Raw genomic sequence first — 23251 nt, forward strand, 5'->3', positions numbered from 1 at the left:
CCATTAACTAGTACTTCTATATAAGTAGGATACGTAGGTAATTGATGATATTCACAATGATTACTCTGAGACACTGCGAGGTCATCAAGTGCATCTGACTCATCAGAGGGAAATTAAATTACATTCCGTGTAGTTTCAGTGTTGAATGTATATTATCTTTTACTCTTGGAGATGGATAAAATGTGCATGGTCTCTATGGTAACTCCCTATAAGCTAGAATATGTGATTAGCCTCATTTTCCAACCAAGCCAGATAATAAGAAATTTATTTTTATCAGGTCCATCACAGCTGTCCTTTATGCAAATTCATCTTTTACCCATTATCTTAAAAGTATAGCCCTGTCTCTAAAGTTCTGTTTTGGTACCAAGTACACACATGTACTAGTAAATATTTGTTCATTTGAATCTAACTGAATTCTAAGCACAAAAGTGAGATATTTGATGAGGAATTGCAGTACTTGATAATTGAGTACTAAAAGAGCATGCATTTCACTTTCACATATTCATATTAACTTGTATCTATCACTCATAAATAAGTTGGCTAGATACCAGATTTTGTGTTTATTCTTCAGACTCACTACCAGAAATATTTAAGCATAAGAGAGTGCCTTCTAGGCAAGACTCAAGAATGTTGAACATGTTAAGTGCTCAGCCTGTTTTGTCTTCCAGATGGAAAGTATGATTGACTGGGTGCTTAATGTATTAAACGCTGCATAGAAACTTATTTGAATCTTTTAAACAAGTTAATCCATGAGGTATAGAGAACTCTATACCAGTGTAATGAGGAGCTGACACAGTTGCTTATCAATTATACAGTTTGTTTCACTAAAGGCCCAGTGCACAAATTTGTGCACAGATGGAGTCCACTGGCTTTCCCCAATTGGGGTGGGGGCGCCAATTAGGCACAGGCTGGTAGGGGTGGGAAGGATGAGGGGCCCTGCCCCCTGGTTGAACTCCCAGTTGAACTCCTGGTCAAGGGGACAATTTGCATATTAGCCTTTTATTATATAGGATTATATAGGATTGCTTTAGGGTGTATGGGTTATTTTTGTTTTTGTTTTTTCTTCTTCTTCTTCTTCTTCTTCTTCTTCTTCTTCTTCTTCTTCAAATGCTTCACAAATTAGACAGTGACAAGTGTTTCATTATTTGCAGTTGACATGGATAAGAAACAGAATTAAATTGGGTAAAAACTGAGATTAGATTATTTACTTGTCTTGGTCAAGTCAGGTATAGATATGTGGTCCTTGACCTGAGAAAGTCAGAAGATTCTCTGATCCAGGTTACAGGCAAGGTGACTGACCAGACAGTGGAAAGCAACTGGAGATGGAACACATGCTGAGAAAGGAGGGATCTTATTTATGCAGAGGTCCTCTCCTTCTCAGATGACAGAAGCAATGCAAAACAGCTGGTTAAAAATATCACAGAATAGAGAAAATGTAAGGCAAATTTAATATGATCTTTGCAAATGTTATTATTTAATAACTTACTATTTTGCAATGATTTTCAAGGTACTAGAAAAGTCTAGCCTGGTTGTCCCAAACCAAGTTGAAGGTCACACTCACATGTGGAGCTCTTATTAGTGCAGGACCCTCCTTGTAGGGATTTGGAATGCTGCCTGGTTAATATAATTCATTAGGGATTTGGAATCTGGTGGACATGTGTTATGATGGAGCAGGAAAAACAGTTGAAAATCCTTGATTTGAATACGTCAAGGACCCAGGTTTTGGGATTCAGAAAGCTAAGATTGGTGTTCCTGATATTTCTGTTGGGGGTGGAGGTGGAGAAGGGGTCTTACATCATGTCCTAATTCTTCCTGAGGGGCACGTGCAAAAGAAAGGTGTGAAAGGGGCAATCTGGCACATTTATTTAGAGTGTTGGGGCTGTTTGTGGGTTTGTGCTAATCAGCCTCTAGACTTTCACACCTCCTTAAGCTGCCTGAGTAGAATGGTGTGGAGAGGTGAGAGGAAGAGAGCTGATTAGAAAACAATGCCTGAATGGTGCAGAGAAATGCTAAGCCTTGAAAAGCTACTAACCACTGGGACATTGTACTCATTTTGCAATTTTATGGCAGGCATTGATTGGAGGATGCCAGATAATCAATTTTCTGAAAAAGAACTTATTCTTAAAGTTGTAATGTTTTATTATGTGGTCTTTCAGGGGTAACTCTGCCTTCTCATTATTCTTTACTTAAACCAACATCAATGTCCATCAATTTTTCCTGAGTGGGAGGCATCTTCACACAGCATTGAATGCTATGCATAGTAGGGGAAATTGTCCAGACATTTTCTAGGAAGATTTTTAATTGGCTAAACAAAAATTTTCCTTATTCATTATACAAAACATACCTAATCCAGAGTAATTGGGTCCCACTCATAACAGGAGGCAGGTTATGCTTAATCTCCTGCAAATTAGCATGTATAAAAGTAGAAATAGGTCTAATTAAATATATTTTGAAACAAATTATTTTAGCTTTTATCTGAATATTTTTTCCATTTGTCTTTCCTTGTGGAAAAATAAAAACTAACTTAATGATAAAATTCCATAAATAAAGAGTTAGGTTTCAATAAAAGTTAATATCATTTGAAGAGAATCTTCATGGCACCAAAATAAGAGATAGAACTAAACTAGATTTCCTGTTGACAAGAAGCCACTATTTTTTTGTAGTCAAAGAGTAAACACTGAAAGCAATAAATGGATTATCTCTTTGATGGGTTTTGCTTGTATAGGTTTGTTCTTCATCATTTTAAAGCTATGGTATGCTTACTTTTGGCTTTCTACAGGTAGGGGGAAAATTAAATTATTGACTGTCTCCTTTCTTTTTTATGCATTGATTTTAGTTAAAATTAGGTTTTGAAAGTTAACTTTTGTGGTGATTCCAATTTCCTTGTGTCCTCCTTCTTTAATCCACATAATGGCCTGGTCCCTTAGTAAAATTTATAGGGTCCAAATCAGCAAGGTTTGGACCATGCCAATTTTGCTGAAATAATTGGGAAATTTCAAAAATATATTACTAGGTCTTATTGTTAAGTGACTCCATGCTAACTCAAAAAAGAGAAATGTTTTGTATTCCACATATCTAAACTATCACTTACTTTCAACACTGGCACAGATTATATGACTTTTATACAAATCACCTAACCTTTCTTTGCTTTTGAGTCTTCAAGTAAATAAAAATATAATAGGCTGATAATCATCAACCTTACTCATAGAATACTCTGCAGGATATCCAAGAATGTTAAATTACCTTAAAATGGTTGTGCAAATAATAAATAATTGCATACTCCCCCCAAATCACTTATTTATTATTTTTCAAGTTACTACCTTTACCTTCTTAAAGAATGAAGTATGTGCAATGGCTAATTTACATAATTTTCTATTTAAATGCATGTAATTAATGGCAGCGAAATTAAAAAATAATTAATACTAGTAATTTAGAGAGTTACAGTTTCCTTAAGTTTTTTTCCTACATAATGCAGTTTACACATAATAATTGTTCAGTTAGCCCATTAATAACTTAATTACTTTAAATATTTTTATGCCTATATAAAATAAATGTCCTTTCTTTGAAGGATTATAGGAATTTTCTTTGAAGTCAAGCCTGCTTTCACCAAAGATGGAAACGGTTCCATTTTCTGAGTTCTCCCGCTTCTTAACTATAGCAGAGTTTGTCATAGGCATTATGTCATAGATAGTGCTCTTATCTCTCTTCAAGTCTCAAATGGAATACAGTCTTCAGATATGCCCATCAGAGATAATATTAACACTTAACACTCACAGGTTCACATGTAGTCTCAAGTTGGGTGACCACAAAAATAGAGCTCTTGTGTGCACACCCAGGAGACTCTGGGAAGTTGAATCTCCACATATTTTTGTTGAGCACTGTTTTACACATATAAGCACTTTCAGATAACTCATCTGAGCTTCAGTTGAAGTTGCAAGGAATGCATGTACATTGTTGAAACTTAACCACATGGGACTCAAGATCCTTTTAAATTCCCAAGCCAGTGTGATACACAGAGTTGCTTTCTTATATATCTCCTTAAGCTGTCTTGTAAGTTTGTATACATATGGCACTTTCTCAGTCAACCATTTATCTTCAAACCTTGAAGTCCATTGCTATGCAGGAAGTTTAGTAGTGTAACAATAGGAAAATATGGAGTCTAGAGAAGAAATGACAGGGCCTAGATTAATTTTGATCTGTGTTTTTCAAATATGTTCTTGCCATAGAAAGGTAAGTTGGGCTGACCAATGGGAGAAGGGGTTCCAAAGATTTCACTGAAATATTGATTTTGAATTTTTGTATCCTTGATCTACATCTTCTGAAGGGTTTTCTCTATCTTCTTTGGTATTTTTATTTTGTCCAAATTTATTGACTTAGTGAATAGGTTAGGTAGAGTTACAGGTGATAGGAAATGAGGAAGGGTGTGTGTTTGGAGGGGGGAAAAGGGAGAACTGCATTAGTTTCTAACGTAGAAAAAGCTCTAATTAGTTTTACCTGAGAAATAAAAACAAAACTCATATTTCCACCCCCAAGTGCCCATGAAATTGCATTTTTACTTTTGTAGTAAAGATGTTTGTCTTCTCTACCTTAAATCTAAAACTTATTTCCTCTTGTGCTTTATAAATTAATCTTACTTTCATCATCCAAACCACGAGAGACACATTGTGTGAGATGGAAAGAATAAACAAACCAAAAGAAAAAGTCAGAAACACCTCCCTGAGACCACCCAAGGATAAGTAGGGCTGATAGGTAATAACCAAAAGGAATGTAATTATTGAGATGCGTTATTAAGTAACCTCCTCAAATTGAATTAGAATTGATTTTGTTATTTCCTTAACAATATATTAAAATGGAACTGATTTTTTTTTAAATCACTCAGAGTCATTAACATTCCTGTCCATTAATTTAAGAGTTTAAACACCATTTAACTAGTATGTACTGTTTTCCATTTTAGACTTTTATATTTGGAACATAATATTTGCCTGGCTGAAATGATTTTAGATCAGTGGTTTTCAAACTTTGCTTCTTGGAGGTTTCTCAGAAATGCCAGAGGGGCCAGCATGTGAGGCAGGAGGGATTTCCAGCTCCCTTGTTTCAACCAGGGCAACCTCACGTTTCTCTCTTTTGTACATCAAGAGTTCTGCTTAGGATTTCAACAAAAGCAATTCCATTGCTGAAGAGAAACAAACGAACAAACAAACAAATAAACAACAAAAAAAAACATTGAAAATTCCTAACTTGAATCAGACTCTGTTGCAGAGCTAACTCCTAGAATTTATTCCATCCCAAATATAAATTGTACATTTTTAAAACGTATTTTAGTATCAAAATTTGAAACTAAGTGGATATTTGTGAGCGTTAATAAGCAAATGTGTATTATGTGAATCTTTGTATATTCACTTTTGCATGTATTCATTCAAGCTGTATTTATCTCATGCTTATTGTTGAGGATGGCTCTTACTATTAAGGCACTTTGGGGCAATTAAACATGGGAAGGAAACACAATGACAGTCCGCATGGAAAGCAGGCTAAATGGTAGCCTATTTGGGGTGGTGCTTAGAGAGTGGGGAGGCATAGAGGAGGCAATAGTTGAGAAGCTGTTTTTTAATTAAAAGTAATAACCAATTAAAATTTTGTTAGCATTCCTGTGGGATATTTTAAAATTCTAAGAGTAACAAATTTTGAGTTGACGTTGCAAGGACAGATGATCTGGAAGGGTGCAAGAAATGGGAGTGGGCCATGGTGCTGATGGCTGTTACAGGCAGTCAGGGAGGCCTCCGTGCAGGGTCCAGATATACTGGTGGCCGCTAGGGCTCACTAAAAAACCCAAAATTTAGTTTGCAGGTAGGTGTAAGAATACAATGAAGTGCATGATATTTGAATGACTAATGCAGATTTGTGTCTTAGAACCGTGGTCGGCAAAACTGTGGCTCGAGAGCCACATTCAGCTCTTGAACCCTTGAGTGTGGCTCTTCCACAAAATACCATGGCCTAGACGAGTCTGTTTTGAAGAAGGGCCATTAGAAGAAGTTTAAGTTTAAAAAATTTGGCTCTCAAAAGAAATTTTAATCGTTGAACTGTTGATATTTGCCGACCACTGTCTTAGAAGATTGTCTGACAGCAACATGCCCAGTGGTTATAAGGGAGCAAGAGTGAGCATGAGGAAGCAATTCAGATCAGTTGCAAAGATCCCGTGAGCAATGATGATAGCTTCAACCAAGTAGCAATGAAGCTGGGAAAGAAGGGGACAGGTTCAAACAGACCGAGGAGAATAGTCAAGAGTTTCCAAGTGACGGGATGTGAGGCTAAAGAAGAAGGACAGGTCAGGGTTGACTTCTACATTTGGACTGGTGCAGTGGGCGGATGGCAGCTGTCACTTCCTAGATTGGGGATAGAGGAGCACAGGTTTCACACAGTGAATGAAAATGGATATGGATATTTCTCTGTGAGAGTATGAGTGTGTAATTAAATGTGTTCTAGACCTGGATCTGAATGTATAGGTTACAAACATAAGCCCTGGAGCCCCTCTGTGCACATCTTTACCCACCACTTCCTAGTTATATAGCCTAGGACCACTAAGCTTGTTTTTGTGTTTTAATCTGTAGACTGGGGAAAATAATACCTACCTCCTAGGCTTTGTTATGAGGTAGAATGTAGCATGCAATAGCAACTCCGTGAATATTCTTAGTATTGTTATTATTTGTCTTCCTCAGACCTCAGTTTCCTCATCTATCAACTCATGGCAGGGAGGGGGGGGAAGGGGGAAATACTAGATTAGATTATTTCTGGGTTCTTTCTTGCTATAAAGGTTTTCATTCTAATGTCTGCCCTTTGTTTACATGTGTGTAAGCAAACAGTTTTACTAAAAAAATGTTTATCATTTCTAGGAATTTGCCACATCAGACTCAGATTCCCCAACAGCAGACTACAGGTGAGTGCTCGATGAATTGATGTGCGAATAAATTGATGTTTATGGGTGAAGTTAATAGATTAAAAAATAATAACACTACGTAATGAAATTTACAAAATTTTAGCTTTACCAAATAAGGCAAAATAATTGTGTCATTCCTTAATCAGAGTTAGTACTTCAGCATAATAGCCTAGATTATTACATGGGTTGGCATCAGAGTGATGAACACAGGGTAAATGCTCTAAGAGAAAAAGCATCCATGGAGATCCTGTCTAATTAAGGAAGACCAATGGAACCCCCTTCCTTCAGCAAAGCACCCCATTCTTCCCCTTGGTGTGTAAGATTCTTGGCTTAGATGCATCCAGGATTTGTCTCAGTAAGTGAGCAGCTTGAAACTGACTCTTACAAAAGGAAACCATCATGACTAATCACTGAGGCTTCAGAGGGATAAAGGAGAAATGGCTGGCCTGTTCGGATACCACTTTTAAAATCTGTGATGACATGACCCATGACAACAAGATGGCGGGCAATTCTCCTGGGACTGTTCTATGTCTCTAAGATTTGCTTTCTTTACCTTTATTTCTTTCAACTGTTCATATAACATTTCCACAGCCAATTATTTCATGCATCTCGGTACTGAGTAGGTAACTTATTCAGGATTGACTTCTAGTTAGTGGTTGAATCTCTAGTTCTAATTGCCAGGCAACCAGTAATGCCTTTTTAGTGCTTTTGGAAAAGCAAGAGAAGTTTTAAAAATGTAAGTTGGATGTGGAATTCTGAGTATGAATAGTGGTGTTGTGGTTAGGGGCGCTATGAAGTATGTCTCTTGAAAACTTTAGGCCCATATAGAAATGTATTGGATATTTTCATTCAAAAATTATCTTCTCTATTACTGCTTTCGGGAATTTAAGGAGATTTTCGTTTGACAACTTTTCAAAGATTTGAGGCAAGTATAATGCAGTTGTTCATCAGATTCTAATTATGAGATAACATTTATCAGAATTTCCCCTTACAATTTTGGTTACTTGTTTTAATTAAATGCTAATATGTTTCAACAAGATTGTTCAATATATCGATGTAAGCATTCAGGAGATTGATGAAGGAACAAACTTTGTTATAAATAGGTTATCTAAAGAGCAAAGAAATAAATGAATTTCCACTACATCTAATTACATGGCTTTTTTTTTTTTAAAGAGGAAAAATTTTAAAGAATATTTCTACAATGGAAATGCTAACACTTATTTTTCTGTCACCTCATGGACTTTACTCTGATTCTTAATTATTCCAGGCAAGGAATGAATAGAAGGAAGATAATTTCTGGCAAAATAGAAATATTGAGTATTTTAGGGGACATAAGGAAATATGAATAGATATTAGAAAGATTTACTTCATAGTTATATAGATTTTTAGCAAGTAGACCTGTTAGCATGCTTCGTTTTAGTAATAGGCAGTGTTTCCAAATACAAGAACAATTTGTGCCTAAATAAATGTGGTAAGAGCCAAAGAATTTCCCAAGGGGGATTTTAGGTTGTTCAGTTATTTTTTACAATTATTTTTCTAAAGCAGGTTTTGGGGAGCAGACATGTTCAAATCAGGAAAGCTTTGATCTCCTTTTCAGTTAATACGATAGCCTATTACCTTCTTGTTTTCTTACATTTTTTCTATAATTTCGAGCATATTATTGACTAAAGTGGGCTATTTTATCATGGTTGTTTTCTTTCTTCATCTGATTTTCAGTGAGTCTCTAAAGTGCCTCAATACTGAGAGAGAGAGAAAGAGAGAGAGAGAGGCTATCCTAGGCATGTTAAAAAAATAATTGTGATAGATTGTTGCGTGTCTGCTTCTGATACATGTGAAATCAAATAGAGTCATGTCTCCTGGAGAGAAGGGCTAGTGGACAGGTTATATTCTTTATTCGCATTCTATTCATTTGAATGACAGAGTCTGTTACTCAGTCTCTCAGTTGGTCTGTTCTGTCTGACGTGCATGGATCCGGTGCCGTTAATGCACTTTCGTGGGTACAAGCCCTTTTCTGTTCCTCCCTCCCGATCCTAGTACCACCGAGAGGCAGCAAGTTTTGTGCAAGAGTATCAGGAAGGAATCATTGCTTTTCTCCAGCACCTCACTGCACTATGTGATGTGTCAGTTTTCTTGTCTTTTTTTTTTAATTAAATGTGTTGGGTGATAGTGGTAACAGTATACAGTTTTCTTGGTGAAGGTCATGTAAGCTCAGAGTCTGTCTCTTGGATCCCACGTCATTTTATTTGTACCTGCCTATAGGAAATTGGTGAGGGAAGAGTATATTTTGAAGTTTGTTTTATTTAGTTGATTGCTTTCTTTTTAAACGACCGTCGGAAGTTGAGGAAATGAACTAGCTGTGGTGCGTAATCCTAGGCTTACGTGCTAGCTAGCGAGGGTAATAGAGCAGTGACAAGCAGACAATAAATAACCCTTGCTTCTGAACCAGGCCCAGGCCATTAGGATGGATGCCCTTCGTTTTTTGCATTTTTCTCAGCCCTTCCAACCCACCTGATATTTTCTAAAAAGCCATGATTAAAAGGTACAGTCCTATACCCCACAGTCAACCCCGCATTCCTTTTGTTCATTGTGGGAGGAATTTTCAGGCTTGTGCCTTCTGGCAGACACAGAACATTATAGCTCTGGCCCTAGAAGGAGAGGACTGAATGAGAATTTTTCCTCTTTAAATTTTTTTAAAACCAAACGCAGAGAAATTATTTTAAATTATGTTAAGAGGATAGGAAATCACCCCTTGCCATAATATATTTTGCTCAAAATCTACGAGTGTCCATGCCCTGACTAACGCATGCCCATATTCACTCTTACGCATTGCAGGTAAATGGTATCCCTGAAGAAAGAAAACTGACCGAAGCAATGAATTTGTAATCAGACAATATAGCCGTTATAGCTTATTTCTTCTCTCTTCCATAATGCATGAGCTTTTTCTGGCATATGGTATGCATGTTGACAGTATTAAGTATATACCAAATAATTCAATATAGCTTTCATTTTACTAATGTATTTCTTTTGTACTTAAAGCATTTTTGACAGTTTGTAAAACATCAATGACTTTATATTTGTTACAATAAAAAGTGATCTTTAAAATAAATATTATTAATGAAGCCTATCTAACGTCTGGTGAAATTTACTTCAGAAAGTAGTTGAGATTTACTTCAGAAAGTAGTCGATTGCCTCCTATTATAGTAAGAAGCTGTTGTTGCTAAGGGATAGGTTCATGTGCTCATTCTTCGTTCAATGAGATTTTATTAAGCATTTCCTATACATATATAAAATGTCCATGCTCTTTGTTCTAAGTGAGCAACCCATTTAAATAACACTTTTCACTTTTATCTGTGTGGCCCAGAAAGCCTGTTGTCTTATACATCACTTCTTGGAGTGTCTGATAGGGTAGGTGTGGTTTTATGGAGTGTGGCTCTGAAGGCACCCAGGTTGTGGAAGACAGCCCAGGGTGCACAATGATCAGAGGAGCAATTGCTCCAAAAGAGAAGGGTTACCTATTGACGGTGACCTGAATGAGCTCCAAAACCCCAGGCTCCCCTGTGATAACAGTACTTTCAAGGCTTAGCAGCGTTTCCTTATACTGAGACAGTCCGCTTCATGCATGTTCAGTTCACGTTGCTGTCAGGCCATCTAGCAGGGCTGCAACAAACAGACCAGGCCAGCCAGAAAGCCTTTCCTTCCTCTGCTCTGGGGGGGGGGGGGGGGGGGGGGGGTTCTGTGTTCCCTGTTAACTGCTCAGAGGAAGCCCAGATGCTTCCTAGATCTGATCCCAAAATCCGAAAAGATTCCATGTGAGTAATGCATGTAACTACTTGCCCTCCACTTAGGAACAATATTCCATCATGTCCTTGACATTGGAAATCCTGTCCATACTCCACTTCCTGGGATTTAATGGAGGATATAGGTTATTGGATTTCCTGAAAAGTATATCTCCTATTCTTATTTCTTTCTAAGGCAACTAGGACCCTGCTACTTGCTGCTCTTCAGGACTGATTATCCCAAGGTTGTAAATATATTGGGTCGGGCTCATGTACTAGAAGGAAGGGAAGGTCGCTATGGGTATAGATGACTAGATATTGGCACAGCGGAAGAGAATTCGTGAACTGTTATTCCTGCCAAGTGATAGCAAACTGTTCCTGGTAGTCCAAGTGAACAGGAGCAAAGTAATGTATGATCCATAAATCAGGAACTGCAGATTAGGGATCAGGAAGTTTATTCATCTGCACTGGGAAAGAGGCCACTGTAGGATTAAAACATGCGGTTGGAAATAGCATCAGTTTTTGCACTGACCCTATTGAGGAATTAAATGGGGGTACGAAGAATCACTGGCCAGCATCTTCCAAATCTTTGATAAGTGCCTTACTCTCTGCAATTTCCTCTGAAAAGGCGATCTTACCTCTGACTTTATATTTTGACAGGCAGAGTCCAAATAGTTTCTCACTAGTTGTTGCTACCCGAATGGGCCTTACTTGATGGGTCAAAAAGAATGTGAAGACCCTGCCACATGTTGAGGATTTCTATCCCAACTAAACATCCTCATATTGGGCAAATGAGTTCATGGTGAGTTTGGAGTCCCTGTGGTGAACTTAAATTAGAATTTTTTTTTTCCAGTTGGCTACAGTAATGTTTTGCTCTAAAAAAACAACTATGGTTCTTCTTTGCACTTACAGGAATTCACGAAACTCAGATCTAGATTCAAAATATCCCTGAAAAGCTTGTGACTTTTCCTTCCTCCAAGGTATAGTCTAGTCACCCAATAAATTATGACTTCTCTTTGGGAACATTCACATTTGTAAGCTCAGACTGAGATGATAGAAAAGAGCATTAGATAAAAACGTTAAGACTGAATTTGAGGCTAAGAGAATACTTAAAAGATAATAAAGTACAAAACAATGGCAAGGTCAGAACCTCCAAGTACAGATATAGCAAATAGGCAGGGTCTGTCTGACCTCTGGGATCAGTGGTCTAAGATTTGAGCTATTATTCCTATGTCCCTGACCATACCCAATTGAGGGGATGAATAAAAACTTTCAAGCAAGTTATTTGGAGATGAAGCTGTTTCACAAATTTGCATTTTGAAATTTCCCATGGAATATCCTACTAGCTGCTTATGTATTGCACGTCCAATATGTAAATAGGAGTCAAGTCATGTTCTGAGGATAATGTGGTGAGCCAAAATAAAAAATAAAAAAATATTCAGGCTCTGCCATCAAGGAGTTTACATTCTAGTGGGAAAGACAGATGTTAATCAAATGGTCATACGAATAAATGTCCAATTGCAATTGGTGCTATACAACCTGATCACAATGGGACTTGACCTAGTCAGCAGGTCTGAGATTTCCTGAAAAAGTTTGTGCTGATATCAAAAGGATGATATCATAAGATAAAGTGAAGTAAGGAAGGATGTTTGAAGCAGAGAGAACATATCTTGAGTTCTTTGGGGAGAGGAAATCCTAGTGAATATAAGGTTATCTTAGAAAGCACAGTGAAATCAGAATATAAGTTGGACAGAGGGAATGTTTGGAATGTGGAGAAGTAAGGTGACACCAAACCATGTATGATTTTAAAGGTAGAAAGAGGCTAAAGCATTTGAACAGTGAAGGATGCTGATGTGGCCATATTTTACATTTTAATAAAATCAATCCAGCTCTAATATAGAGAAGAAAGTAGGTGGGAAGAATGGGTATGGATACATTAGTTAGGAGGCTGTTGTAGACACAATTTGGAGAAATAATAAGTTTTTTTTATAAGAATTGTGGTGGAAGAGAGGGAGAGAATAGATAGATTCAAGAGCAATTAATGTGATAAAAATGGTACACTCAGACTTAGAAATGTTGTTAAAGTAAAGAAAGGGGCTAATTCCAATGTGTGTGTGTGTTGGGGGGGGATGTCAAATGATGCAATCCATTGAAATAGAAGATACTAGAATACATGATCTTATGTGAGGATTTTACATAGAAGAAGCCAAAACAGATAAGAGCTGATCTTTTAAAAAATATTTCCCTCACTTTTATTGAGATATAATTTACATATAACATTGTGTAAGTTTAACATGTACAATATAATGATTTGATACATTTATATATTGTGAAATGATTATCACAAATTTAGATAATAGCCATCACATCACATAGTTACCAATTTTTTTTTTTCTTGTGAGAACATTTAAGCTCTACTCTCTTAGCAATTAGTCACCATGCTGCATTTAACATCCCAGAACTGATTTATCTTGTAACTAGAAATTTGTACCTTTTGACAACCTTCACTCATTTCTTCCACCCCCTGTGCCTTGCATCTGGCAGCCACAAATCTGATCTGTTTCTAAGAGTTTGATGTTTTTAGATTCCACATATACGATCTTACAGTACTTGTCTTTCTCTGTTTGACTTACTTCACTTAGCATAATGCCCTCATAGTCTGTCCACGTTGTGGCAGATGGCAGAATTTCCTATGTTATGACTGAATAGAATTCCATTATCTAATTCACAATACTTATTGAGCACTGAGATATACCAAAGATTGCTATAGACCCCATGTGTCAAACACAAGGCCCGCGGGCCAAATCCGTCCTGCCAGGCCTTGCAATATGGCCCGCACCGTGCTGTCATCACTGCACTCCGCTGCGTTTCCATCACAATGACTGTTTATGACTGTTCAGTAAACCATACGGCCCGCGATTTAGGCTGGATTTTAGATTTTGGCCCCTTCTCTGATTGAGTTCGACACCCCTACTATAGACATTGGGAATGTAGCTGTGAAAGAGAAGTGGCAAACTTAAAAGTAGATTGTATTGGGTCAAGAAATTTTTCATTAGTGCCACCCTAGTAACTAATCTGACTTTTTTGTACCATTTTTTTTTAAAAAAAAATCATCACCCAAAGATATTTTCCCATTGATTTTTAGAGAGAGAAAAAGAGAAATATCGGTGTGAGAGAAACACATCAATTGGTTGCCTCCTGCACAAGCTCCGACCAGGGGCCAGGCTATAAAGGAGCCTGCAACCAAGGTATGTGCCCTTGACCAGGATTGAACCAGGGAACCTGTGGTCCGCAGGCCAATGCTCTATCCACTGAGCTAAACCAGCTAGGGCTTTCTAACCAATTAGGAATGAAATTGATTGCTTTTATAGGTAAATTCACAAAATGCTCAATTCAACATACATATTGAATTAGTTTGGTTGTTTCAAATACACACTCAATGTTGTTTATTTAGGAAGTGATCCCAGGAAGCCAGAGTGTGGAAGCAGAGTGAGGAGGTTAGGAGGTTCCGAAGGAAAGCCAACAAAAAGTATGTCATTGATCTGGTTCTTATTATAGAAAGCAGAACTCAGTCCTACTAGAGGTCCTCTAATTGTGTGGAAAGCAGCTCAGAATTTCCCTTCCAAGTAATAGGAGAATTAGACTTTCACCCACTGACTCACCATCCTAGAGTTGAAAGTTGCTCCAGGGAGCATGAATTCCCTTGTACTTTTGGACTTTGGTTGGGAGCAGGCTGAGCAAGATCCCAGTGCCCTGGGGAAGTTGGGAGGTGCTATGGAGACTTGGGTTGAAAAACTCAGAAAGAAAACTCAAGAAGTTATCAGCAAAACGTCTTGATCCCTTGATGGATTTTGTGCAGTATCATTGACATCCCATATTAAAAAGGCAGTTACTGTATTGCTAGTACGTGTTAGTTGGCATTTCACTCTGCCATGGGATAAATACATCTTGTGATATACGTGAGATTACTATATAAAGAAGGATCTCTTGATGAGTTTTTTTGCTCTCTCATGGAAAACTTATACCATGAGAGGATTGATTTTTCGTTTGGGAGAAAATTATTTGTGAGCTATGTGGATAGGACAAATATACCCCCGAATTCACAGTGGCTTAACACAGTAAAAGTTTACTTATAGCTCTGTGCATTTACGTCAGTCTTCTTCTATCTTGTTTGCTATACACCTGACACACATGGCATCTGAGATTCCATAGGAAGCACAGTGAGAGCTGAGAGAAAGGTCATGTTGAATGTTTGTAGGAGCTGGGCTTCAAATGGCTTCTGTTACTTGCGTCCATACATCCGTTGACTGGGAAAGTCGTGTTCACCAAACATAACTGCTACTGATGCTATGAAACGTAAGCTTCCTATGCACTCAGGAAATGGTATGGTCAACATAGCCGTGTGGACTGGGCAAAATGTGTGATAAGTGCTTATGGACTAACAGCTGTACAGGGTAGGCCAAAGGTAGATTTAGAGTTGTTTGTATAAAAAATAATACAATAATTAATAAATAATAACACAAGCGTAAACTCTGTGTTCTGTATGTTCACAAGTTTAACCCTCCTTTGCCCCACCCTGTATATAATGACGGAAAATATAATTATGTGAGTAAGTAGTTCTATCATCCCTGATGACCTAAAATGTGAGTTAGAGCTTTTAATTCAGTGGAAATAAAAGCAACAACAGCAAAGAAACTGCCTAGATATAATAATCAAGGTACAGAAACTAATTCTGGAACAATATTGCATTGACTTCTTGTAGAAAAATATGTGATGACAAGTTCACAATCCTTTATCTGCAGTTCCCAAATCCAAAGATCTTAATGCTTTTATAAGTTCATAACAAATCCATTTAATAGTAGAACCTGACCTAACCAAAAATGAAGATACTTATTTTGTCTTTCTTAATTCTTCTTGGTGTGATGTTTTGATATGGAAATTTTAACCTATTGTCTTTATTCCACTGAATATGTTATATAGTATAAGAAACCTAACTTACATTTATAAAATCTGAACACAGTTGAATAATGAAATATACTTGGTCCCTAGAGATTCCAGTAATGTATTGGGGACTTCAGTTACTAATTTTATAAATACTGTGTTTAATTTGTATAAAATTTTATATGATAAGTTTCTTTTTTATCACCTAATTTGGAGTCTCTGTGTGTGCCTAAAAACAAATTTAGTGGTCAAACAATGAGGTTAGACTGAGATAAACTTGTTTCACAAAATAATACATCTCTGTTTCTTCCCCTCTCCCAAAACTTATAAAAATAGCCTTATTGAAGTATCAAGGTCATTTCATTCATTTATTCATTGAATATTATTTAGGACTTACTATGTTCTAGGCATTGAATTATGCTTAGGAAGTAAAAGAGAATGTGTTATGAAAGAATAAACAAAGTTTAGTGCACTGGCACTAGTTGGTGCTAAATAAATATTTGCTGAGAAAAATCAATCTCGTGTCAGTTACTAAAAGTTGAGAAAGTTAAAGAAGTGTTGTAATAGAGAGTGGGGAAAGCAGCTACTTATTAAATGGTCGAAATAGATCTATTTTGAGAGAAAACATTTAAGATAAAATTGAGAGAATGATCACGAGTCAGTCACGCTTAACAATCTGGTCAGATGAAAAAGCAAGAGAGTGAATGGACCCAAAAGCAATGGAATGGAACACAATGGTTGTAGCCTCTGTCCAGCATCTATTTGTCTTTTTCCTGGCAACCTTCCGTATGTTCCTCTGGGCAAGCCTTCCCTGCCATGCTTTCAATCCAGGTGCTTCCACTTGAATTGGAGGCATTCCCAGTGCAAGGTATCAGGTCTGGCTAATCACACTGAATCCCTCACATTTACATCATGTGCATTTACGTCAGTCTTCTTCTGACCCAGGAGAGCCTGGGAGATCTGTGGATTCTCCTGAGGCTGCTGAGAGAGAGGAATGTGCTCTTTCCTGATGGACTTGATTCAAGGCCAGCAGAGCATGAAAGAGGGAACCAACAGAATGACCAGAAACCAGTTCTTTTTGTGCTGTAGGCGGTGGAGATATATTTTCTGACGCTCAACTCTCAACAAGGTGAAGGGACTCTTATGTAGCTGGAGCATTTTGAGTGAGAGGGAAGTGGGATTAAGGATAATTCAGGTACAAATGTATCAAACTAACACAGCATACACCTTAAACTTCCACATCATTATGTGCCAATTATATCTCAATCAAAGTAGCAATTAAGAAAAATTAAGTTGTATTGGAAATGCAAAAAAAAAAAAAAGCCAATAGCTTTTTAAAAAATGTGTTTTAGAAAAGGTGATTCTGGAGATGGAAACAGATTCCTTTTAGTCTTGCAGAGTTTTATCAAGGAGTTTGGAGCATTGGAAATTAAACATTTGAAGTAGAAAGCTAACATAATCCAATATATATATATATATATATTTTTATTTTATATATACCTTTTTATTTTATTTATTGATTTTGGAGACAGGGATTTGTTGTTCCATTTATTTGTGCATTCATTGGTTGATTCTTGCATGTGCCCTGATCAGGGATCAAATCTGCAATCTTGGAATATCAGTAAAATGCTCTAACCAACTGTGCTGCCTGGCCAGGGCCTATTCTTAATTTTATATTTTTTAAATCATTCTGGGTCAGCAAAAATGGTGAAGTAAATACAGCTGAAAATTATCTCCTCCATAAATGAGAATACTGTTTAAAATGGTCAAAATTAACATTCCCAACACTCTGGTAGTTAACGAAAGGCTTAGAGCACCTGGGGACAATTGACCTACAATTGAGTCTAGTTAACAACACCAAGCTTCCTGGCATTTTAAACTCAACTCATCCTCCCCTGTCCTGCTCCAAGGTAGCTTTGTAAACATCCACAGTAATGATAAAAACCCGCAGTATGATAGTCAATGAAAGAAACAGAATGAGTTTGGGATGCCTTCAAAATCTCTTTCCTGGGCAATTGTCATTATGGTACCTGCGTGGTGGTTCCCTGGAAGGCTGTTTTTAACTCAGAGCTCACTCAGTAAGAAAAACCTGGGGCATTTGGTGAAAACCATTAGAGGCAAATGATGATCTTCCCAATCTGAGGTGCTGAATAACAGTTGGGAGGAGGGATGGGAGCAGAGGAGTGATTCTGCTCTGAGTATTTTTGGGATGATTCTAACTCTTAGAACCATCTTCATGTCTAACCACTATGCTGTATGCCTGAAACCAACATATATGATATAAACTAATACCCCCAAAGTGGATACACACACTTGGAGTAATTATAAAGGCAGTGTTTATTAAATTAAAATTTATTTTAAAGTTGAGCTATCAGCTGTTAAAGTGTGTATGCATGTTGTAGGGGACACCCTGTATATTGAATGTTAATTGCATTGAAAAAAAGAACTTAAAAAAATGAATCCAGCTGTATGCAAGATGAATACATATCCAAGTGGTGCAGGAAGAACTCATGTAATTGGATTATAGGGTTTTGACTATCTCTTTGAAGGTAAAAACAACAACTATAAATAAATAGTGTACTCCAGTAAGTTAGGGTGTTTTGTTTTGTTTTTGCTTTTACTGTGGCACCGTTCACAATTCTGAAAAGCAGTTTGTCTTTTAAGTGCAAATGAGTAAAGATTTTGTGGATAATGGAAGCTGTGCTTGTCACCTTTGGAGAAGGGACTTAGAAACTGGAGAGAGGAAAGGCACAAATGAACTCTGTAGTGAGGGAATGGAATCAGAGGGATTGGTATGAGTCCATTTTAATAAACAGAAGATAGAAGACATGTGTGTGTGCATACATGCAACTGCATATTTTCTAGTTCGATCTACTGAGAGAGCATAGGAGCAGCAAAGCCCCACATCACCTGTCAGCTAGATCTTGGTTTCTGGGAGCCAGGGCTCTGAGGGAATGGCTGATTTCTGGGCTGGAGCAGGGAAAATACTACAGCAACTCAGACCTCTTCTTAAAATGCTCAAAAAATAATGGAAGTTTATTAAAATAATAGAGGAGCTGGCTAGAAGGGGCTCATACTGGCCAAAAATGAGACAATTTGGTTAACAAAATAAATGTAGTACTGTATTATAAATAATCCTATCTATTAAAAGAGTAATATGCAAATTGACCATCACTCCAACACACAAGATGGCTGCCCCTATGTGGTCAAAGATCTTGCCCCCATGTGGACACAAGATGGCCATCACAAGATGGCCATCAGGGGATGGCAGTTGGGAGTAACCAGGCCTGCAAGGAAGGGCAGTTGGGGGTGATCAAGCCTGCAGGGGAGGGCAGTTAGGGGTGACCAGGCCAGCAGAAGAGGACAGTTGGGGACAATCAGGCTGGCAGTGGAGCAGTTAGGCATAGATCAGGCTGGCAGGGGAGTGGTTAGGGGGTGATCAGGCTGGCAGGCAGAAATGGTTAGGGGCAATCAGGAAGGTAGGCAGGTGAGCAATTGGGAGCCAGCAGTCCTGGATTGTGAGAGGGATGTCTGACTACCCATTTAGGCCTGAACGGGCAGTCGGACATCCCTCGAGGGGTCCCAGATTGGAGAGAGTTACAGGCTGGGCTGAGGGACACACACTCTCATGCATGAATTTCGTGCACTAGGCCTCTAGTGTATTATAAGAGTCCCTGAATCTATACTGTTATGAATGAATGAATGAATGAATGAATGCTCTCTGAGAGCAGGATGCCAAGTAATGTGGAAGATATGATGGAACTATAAAATCATGATTTTTGCAAGCACCATAGAAATACCTGTTTAACAACAGAACCATAAATATATAATTGTATGGAAACCAAGATCTGGAGACTAGACTCCCAATGGACAGAGATAGACAATATATAATGTATATATGCATGCACATACCTTCTATGTCTATAGTACAGTAGAATATTTACATAGTCTCAAAATCTCTCCTTACATTGTTCCCCTTGGCAACCACCATTCTACCCTGTGCTTTTATAAGTGAGATCATGTAGTATTTGTCTGGTTTTATTTCACTTAGGGTAATGTCCTTAAGGTTCTTCTATACTGAAGCACGTGACAGTAGTTTCATCTTTTTTAAGGTGGCTAATATTTCATTGCATATCGATAGCACGCATTCTTTACCATTCATCTGCTGATGTGCATTCGTGTTGCTCCCACCTCTTGGCTATTGTAAATAATGTTATAGTGAGCACTGGTGTGCAAATACCTCTCTAAGATCCTACTTTATCAATATATTTTAGCAATTCCATGGGGGGGGGGGGAATAGTAACTTTTTACATGAAATTAGCTCAAAATAAAATTATCTGAAAAGAAAAGTTCTTACAAATATACCCTAACTAAAATATAAAGGATGGCTAGAAGGGCAAAAAGTTAATGCAGAGGAAGGAAAAGGAACTGTCCAGGAGTAGAATGGAGGATAAAAAATGGGTAGAAGTGTTTGTTTTTGAGAATCATTTTGTACATAGAATTGATAGGATTTGCTGATATAGTAGAAATGTGGGAAAGGAGGTAAAAAGCTGACTTCCAGAGTATGGCCTTCCCTCCTGCATGTACTTTTGATATATTTACTGAGCTTGAGAAGGCTGAGTAAAGAATAATTACCAAGGACAAAATCAAGGGTTTCATTTTGAACATTTTTTTTTCTGGTTAAAGGCCAATTCTCACTAAAGTAAAGAGCAAGGTAGCTGTGCCATCTCAGAAATGTCAATGCCATCTGCCAAATGTTTGTGTATATAAGTTTGTGGTAAGTCTCTGAGACCAGTGTAATAGGCTACAACAGATAGTCTTAGTAAAATGTTAACTAGGTATGTATACAAATGGAGGGTAATATCTATATCTGTGCAGAGTGTTCAAAGGTTCTGTCACGTTTAAAGATAATGGAGTCCAGGGGTCTTGTTTTAGGTGAATGTGTAACAAGGGGCTATCTTAGACAAACCTAAAGGAGAGCAAACACATCTCAAAAGTAAATAGTAGGGGGAATGGCCTAATGTATCTGTGGTGATTCCTCATGTGAGAACATTATTGAAAAATTGAAATGAATACTTACAATCAATCCCTCAATGTGTTTGGGGATCTGAACTTGAGATCATATGATTCTAGGCCAAGCCAAGTAGTCAGAGTCCTTTAGACAGAAGAATTCTTTATTGACTGTCCATGGAATTCCTAGCAGTACACAGCAGTGCACACCAATGCCACATTTTGATAGATGGTAGTCGTGGATTAGAAGCTTACGGTCTTTCTTAAGAGAGTTCCGATCTATCATGTCCACCAACTAGGCATCAGAGTGACTCACAAGCCTGCAAAGTCTACTTTGTGAGAAATGCCAAGGGCCTAAAAATAAAAAGTGGGACAGGAGATGGAGCCTTTAACTAGGTTATGCTATGTATATTATTATTATTTTTTTTGATGTGTCATTTACTGCTACAATTCTGCTGGGTAACAAACCACTCCAAAAAGCAATAAGCATTGTATTTTAGGTCACCGTGGGTCAATTATTTAGGCTAGATCTCATGGCAAGTTTCTTCAAGTCTAAGTTGGATTTCCTCGTATGTCCTGGTGTTGGCTGACTACTGGCCCCTCTAAGATGGCTTCAGCCAGGATGATAGATAAATTGCCTTCTTCCCAATTTATCGCATTTAATTGGACTGGCAAGGAGATGATCTCATGGCATGGCAGAAACACAGACAAGAGTAACTAAATCATACAAAGGATTAGCAGGAAATGAACCTCATCTTTCAAGCCACTCTTTGTGATGCATTTGCTAATATCCCATTGGTCAAAACTGGCTGAGCCCTAAATCTGAGCAGTATAAGAATATAAGATTACAGGGTTGACTGTGAATATGTGGTGGCTATTCACGGAGAACATTGATGCAATCAATCTACCATAGTCTGCACACGAGCCCTGATTATTTATGTTCCTTCCACAGGCAAAACACACTAAAGCCTTTTCAGGACTCCAAATTCACATCCAAACATGGCAACAAGCTTACAAAGTACAGAATTTTATGATCTATGTCAGGCGCAGATGGTTCTCCTGGGATGTGACTCCTCTTGATATGGAGACGTATACTAAAACTGTGAGTAATATGCCCCAGTCCCGGAACCCAGCACAGAATGGTGGGATAGGGACTTGATAAAGACGATGGATGCTTTCTTAAAAAAAAGAAAAAGGCTTAGGGGACACATCACAGTCATTGATTTGTTTTCCATTGCTGTACAGAAATTTTCACAAATTCAGCAGCTTAGAACAATACCGATACAAATGAATTGTCTTATGGATTCCCTGAGCCTGGTGTCTGGGTATGGATTTGGTGAGTCCTCTGCTCAGGGTCTCACCAGGATGAAATCAAGATGTTGGTCTGGGCTGTGGTCTTACTGGAGACGCGGAATGCTCTTCCAAGATCACGGATTGGTGGAGGAATTCAGTCCCTTGTGGTTGTAGTACTGAAGTGCTTGCTGTCTTAGTGGTTATAGGTTGAGGACAACCTCAGTTCCTTGCCATGTAGTTTGTCCCCTACACTGTTTGTTGTTTGTGACATGGTGCAGTGGTTCCTCCTGTCTGCTCTTTCACTTCCCCGTAGTCTCAGTTACCCAAGGTCAGTTGTGGTCTGAAAATATTAAATGGTCAATTTCAGAAATAAACAATTCACAGGTTTTTTAAATGTATGCCATTCTGAGAATTATAATGAAATCTTATATCATCCTTCTTCATCCGGCGTGGAGTGGGAGTCATCCCTTTGTCTAGGGAATCCACGTTGTAGGCAATACTTGTCTGCTGGTCACTTGGTAGCCATCTGGGCTATTAGGTTGACTGTGGTGGTATCAGTGCTTGTGTCAAGTAATCCTTAATAACGGCTCCAAAGCACCAGGGTAGTGATGTTGGCAATTCAGAGAGGCCAGAGAAGAGCTATAAAGTGAGAAGGTGAGTTCAGTATAATAAGCTAAGTTGAGAGAGAGACCACATTCATATAACTTCTATTATAGTACATTGTTACCATTGTTCTATTGTATTCTTAGTTATTGTTGTTAATATCTTACTGTACCTCATGTAAAAATTAAACTTTATCATAGGTATGTATAAGGAAAAAATAGTGCAGGGATGGACAACAGTAGGTTTATAGTTGTTCATGTGGAAAATAATACAGTAATTCATAAATAATACAAGAATAAACTCTGTTCACGTACTCTACTTGTGCCCTGCCCTGTGTCTAAGCTCTGGGAAACCCTCATACATAGCTAAGAATTCTTTGAGGGGAAATAATGTTTTGGTGATTGAGTCAATAGGAGAATGAAGCCATAATTAATCATTTTCAAATGTTCTCTTAATAAAATGCTGATTTTTCTTTTTCTTTAACGATGAACGTAACTTAAAGCTTGTCTTTTTCTTGGTAATCTGTAAGTGCTCGTTGTATAGCAAAGATGATGACCTTTTGTCGCATTTCGCAAATACTTTCCCCAGTTGCCACTTGTCTTCTGTTTTGACTGATTATAATCTTTTAGATAAAGATGTTCAAGCTCAAAATTCCTTAGTCATTCCCTCCAACCACAAGGCATCTCTGAGAGGAGAG

At 37.8% G+C, this 23251-nt stretch overlaps 1 protein-coding gene across 9 annotated transcripts in view; it reads left to right on the forward strand.

Moving 5' to 3' along the window:
- Positions 1-23145, forward strand: part of SGCE (sarcoglycan epsilon) — a 77867-nt gene extending 54722 nt beyond the window's left edge. For 4 of the 9 annotated variants that reach the window (XM_036429387.2, XM_036429386.2, XM_036429391.2 and 1 more), the window contains 3 exons: positions 6888-6931; positions 7822-7856; positions 9764-10055. In XM_036429387.2, the coding sequence (XP_036285280.1) occupies positions 6888-6931; positions 7822-7856; positions 9764-9814 (130 nt within the window). In that variant the 3' untranslated portion in view covers positions 9815-10055. Of the gene's footprint in view, positions 1-6887; positions 6932-7821; positions 7857-9763; positions 10056-21610 lie in introns of those variants that run through there. The other 5 variants (XM_036429393.2, XM_036429392.2, XM_036429389.2 and 2 more) reach the window with 2 other exon arrangements.
- Positions 23146-23251: the final 106 nt, after the last annotated feature.

The sequence above is a fragment of the Pipistrellus kuhlii genome, unplaced genomic scaffold (genome assembly GCF_014108245.1).
Source record: "Pipistrellus kuhlii isolate mPipKuh1 unplaced genomic scaffold, mPipKuh1.p scaffold_m20_p_10, whole genome shotgun sequence".
Lineage (NCBI taxonomy): Eukaryota > Metazoa > Chordata > Mammalia > Chiroptera > Vespertilionidae > Pipistrellus > Pipistrellus kuhlii.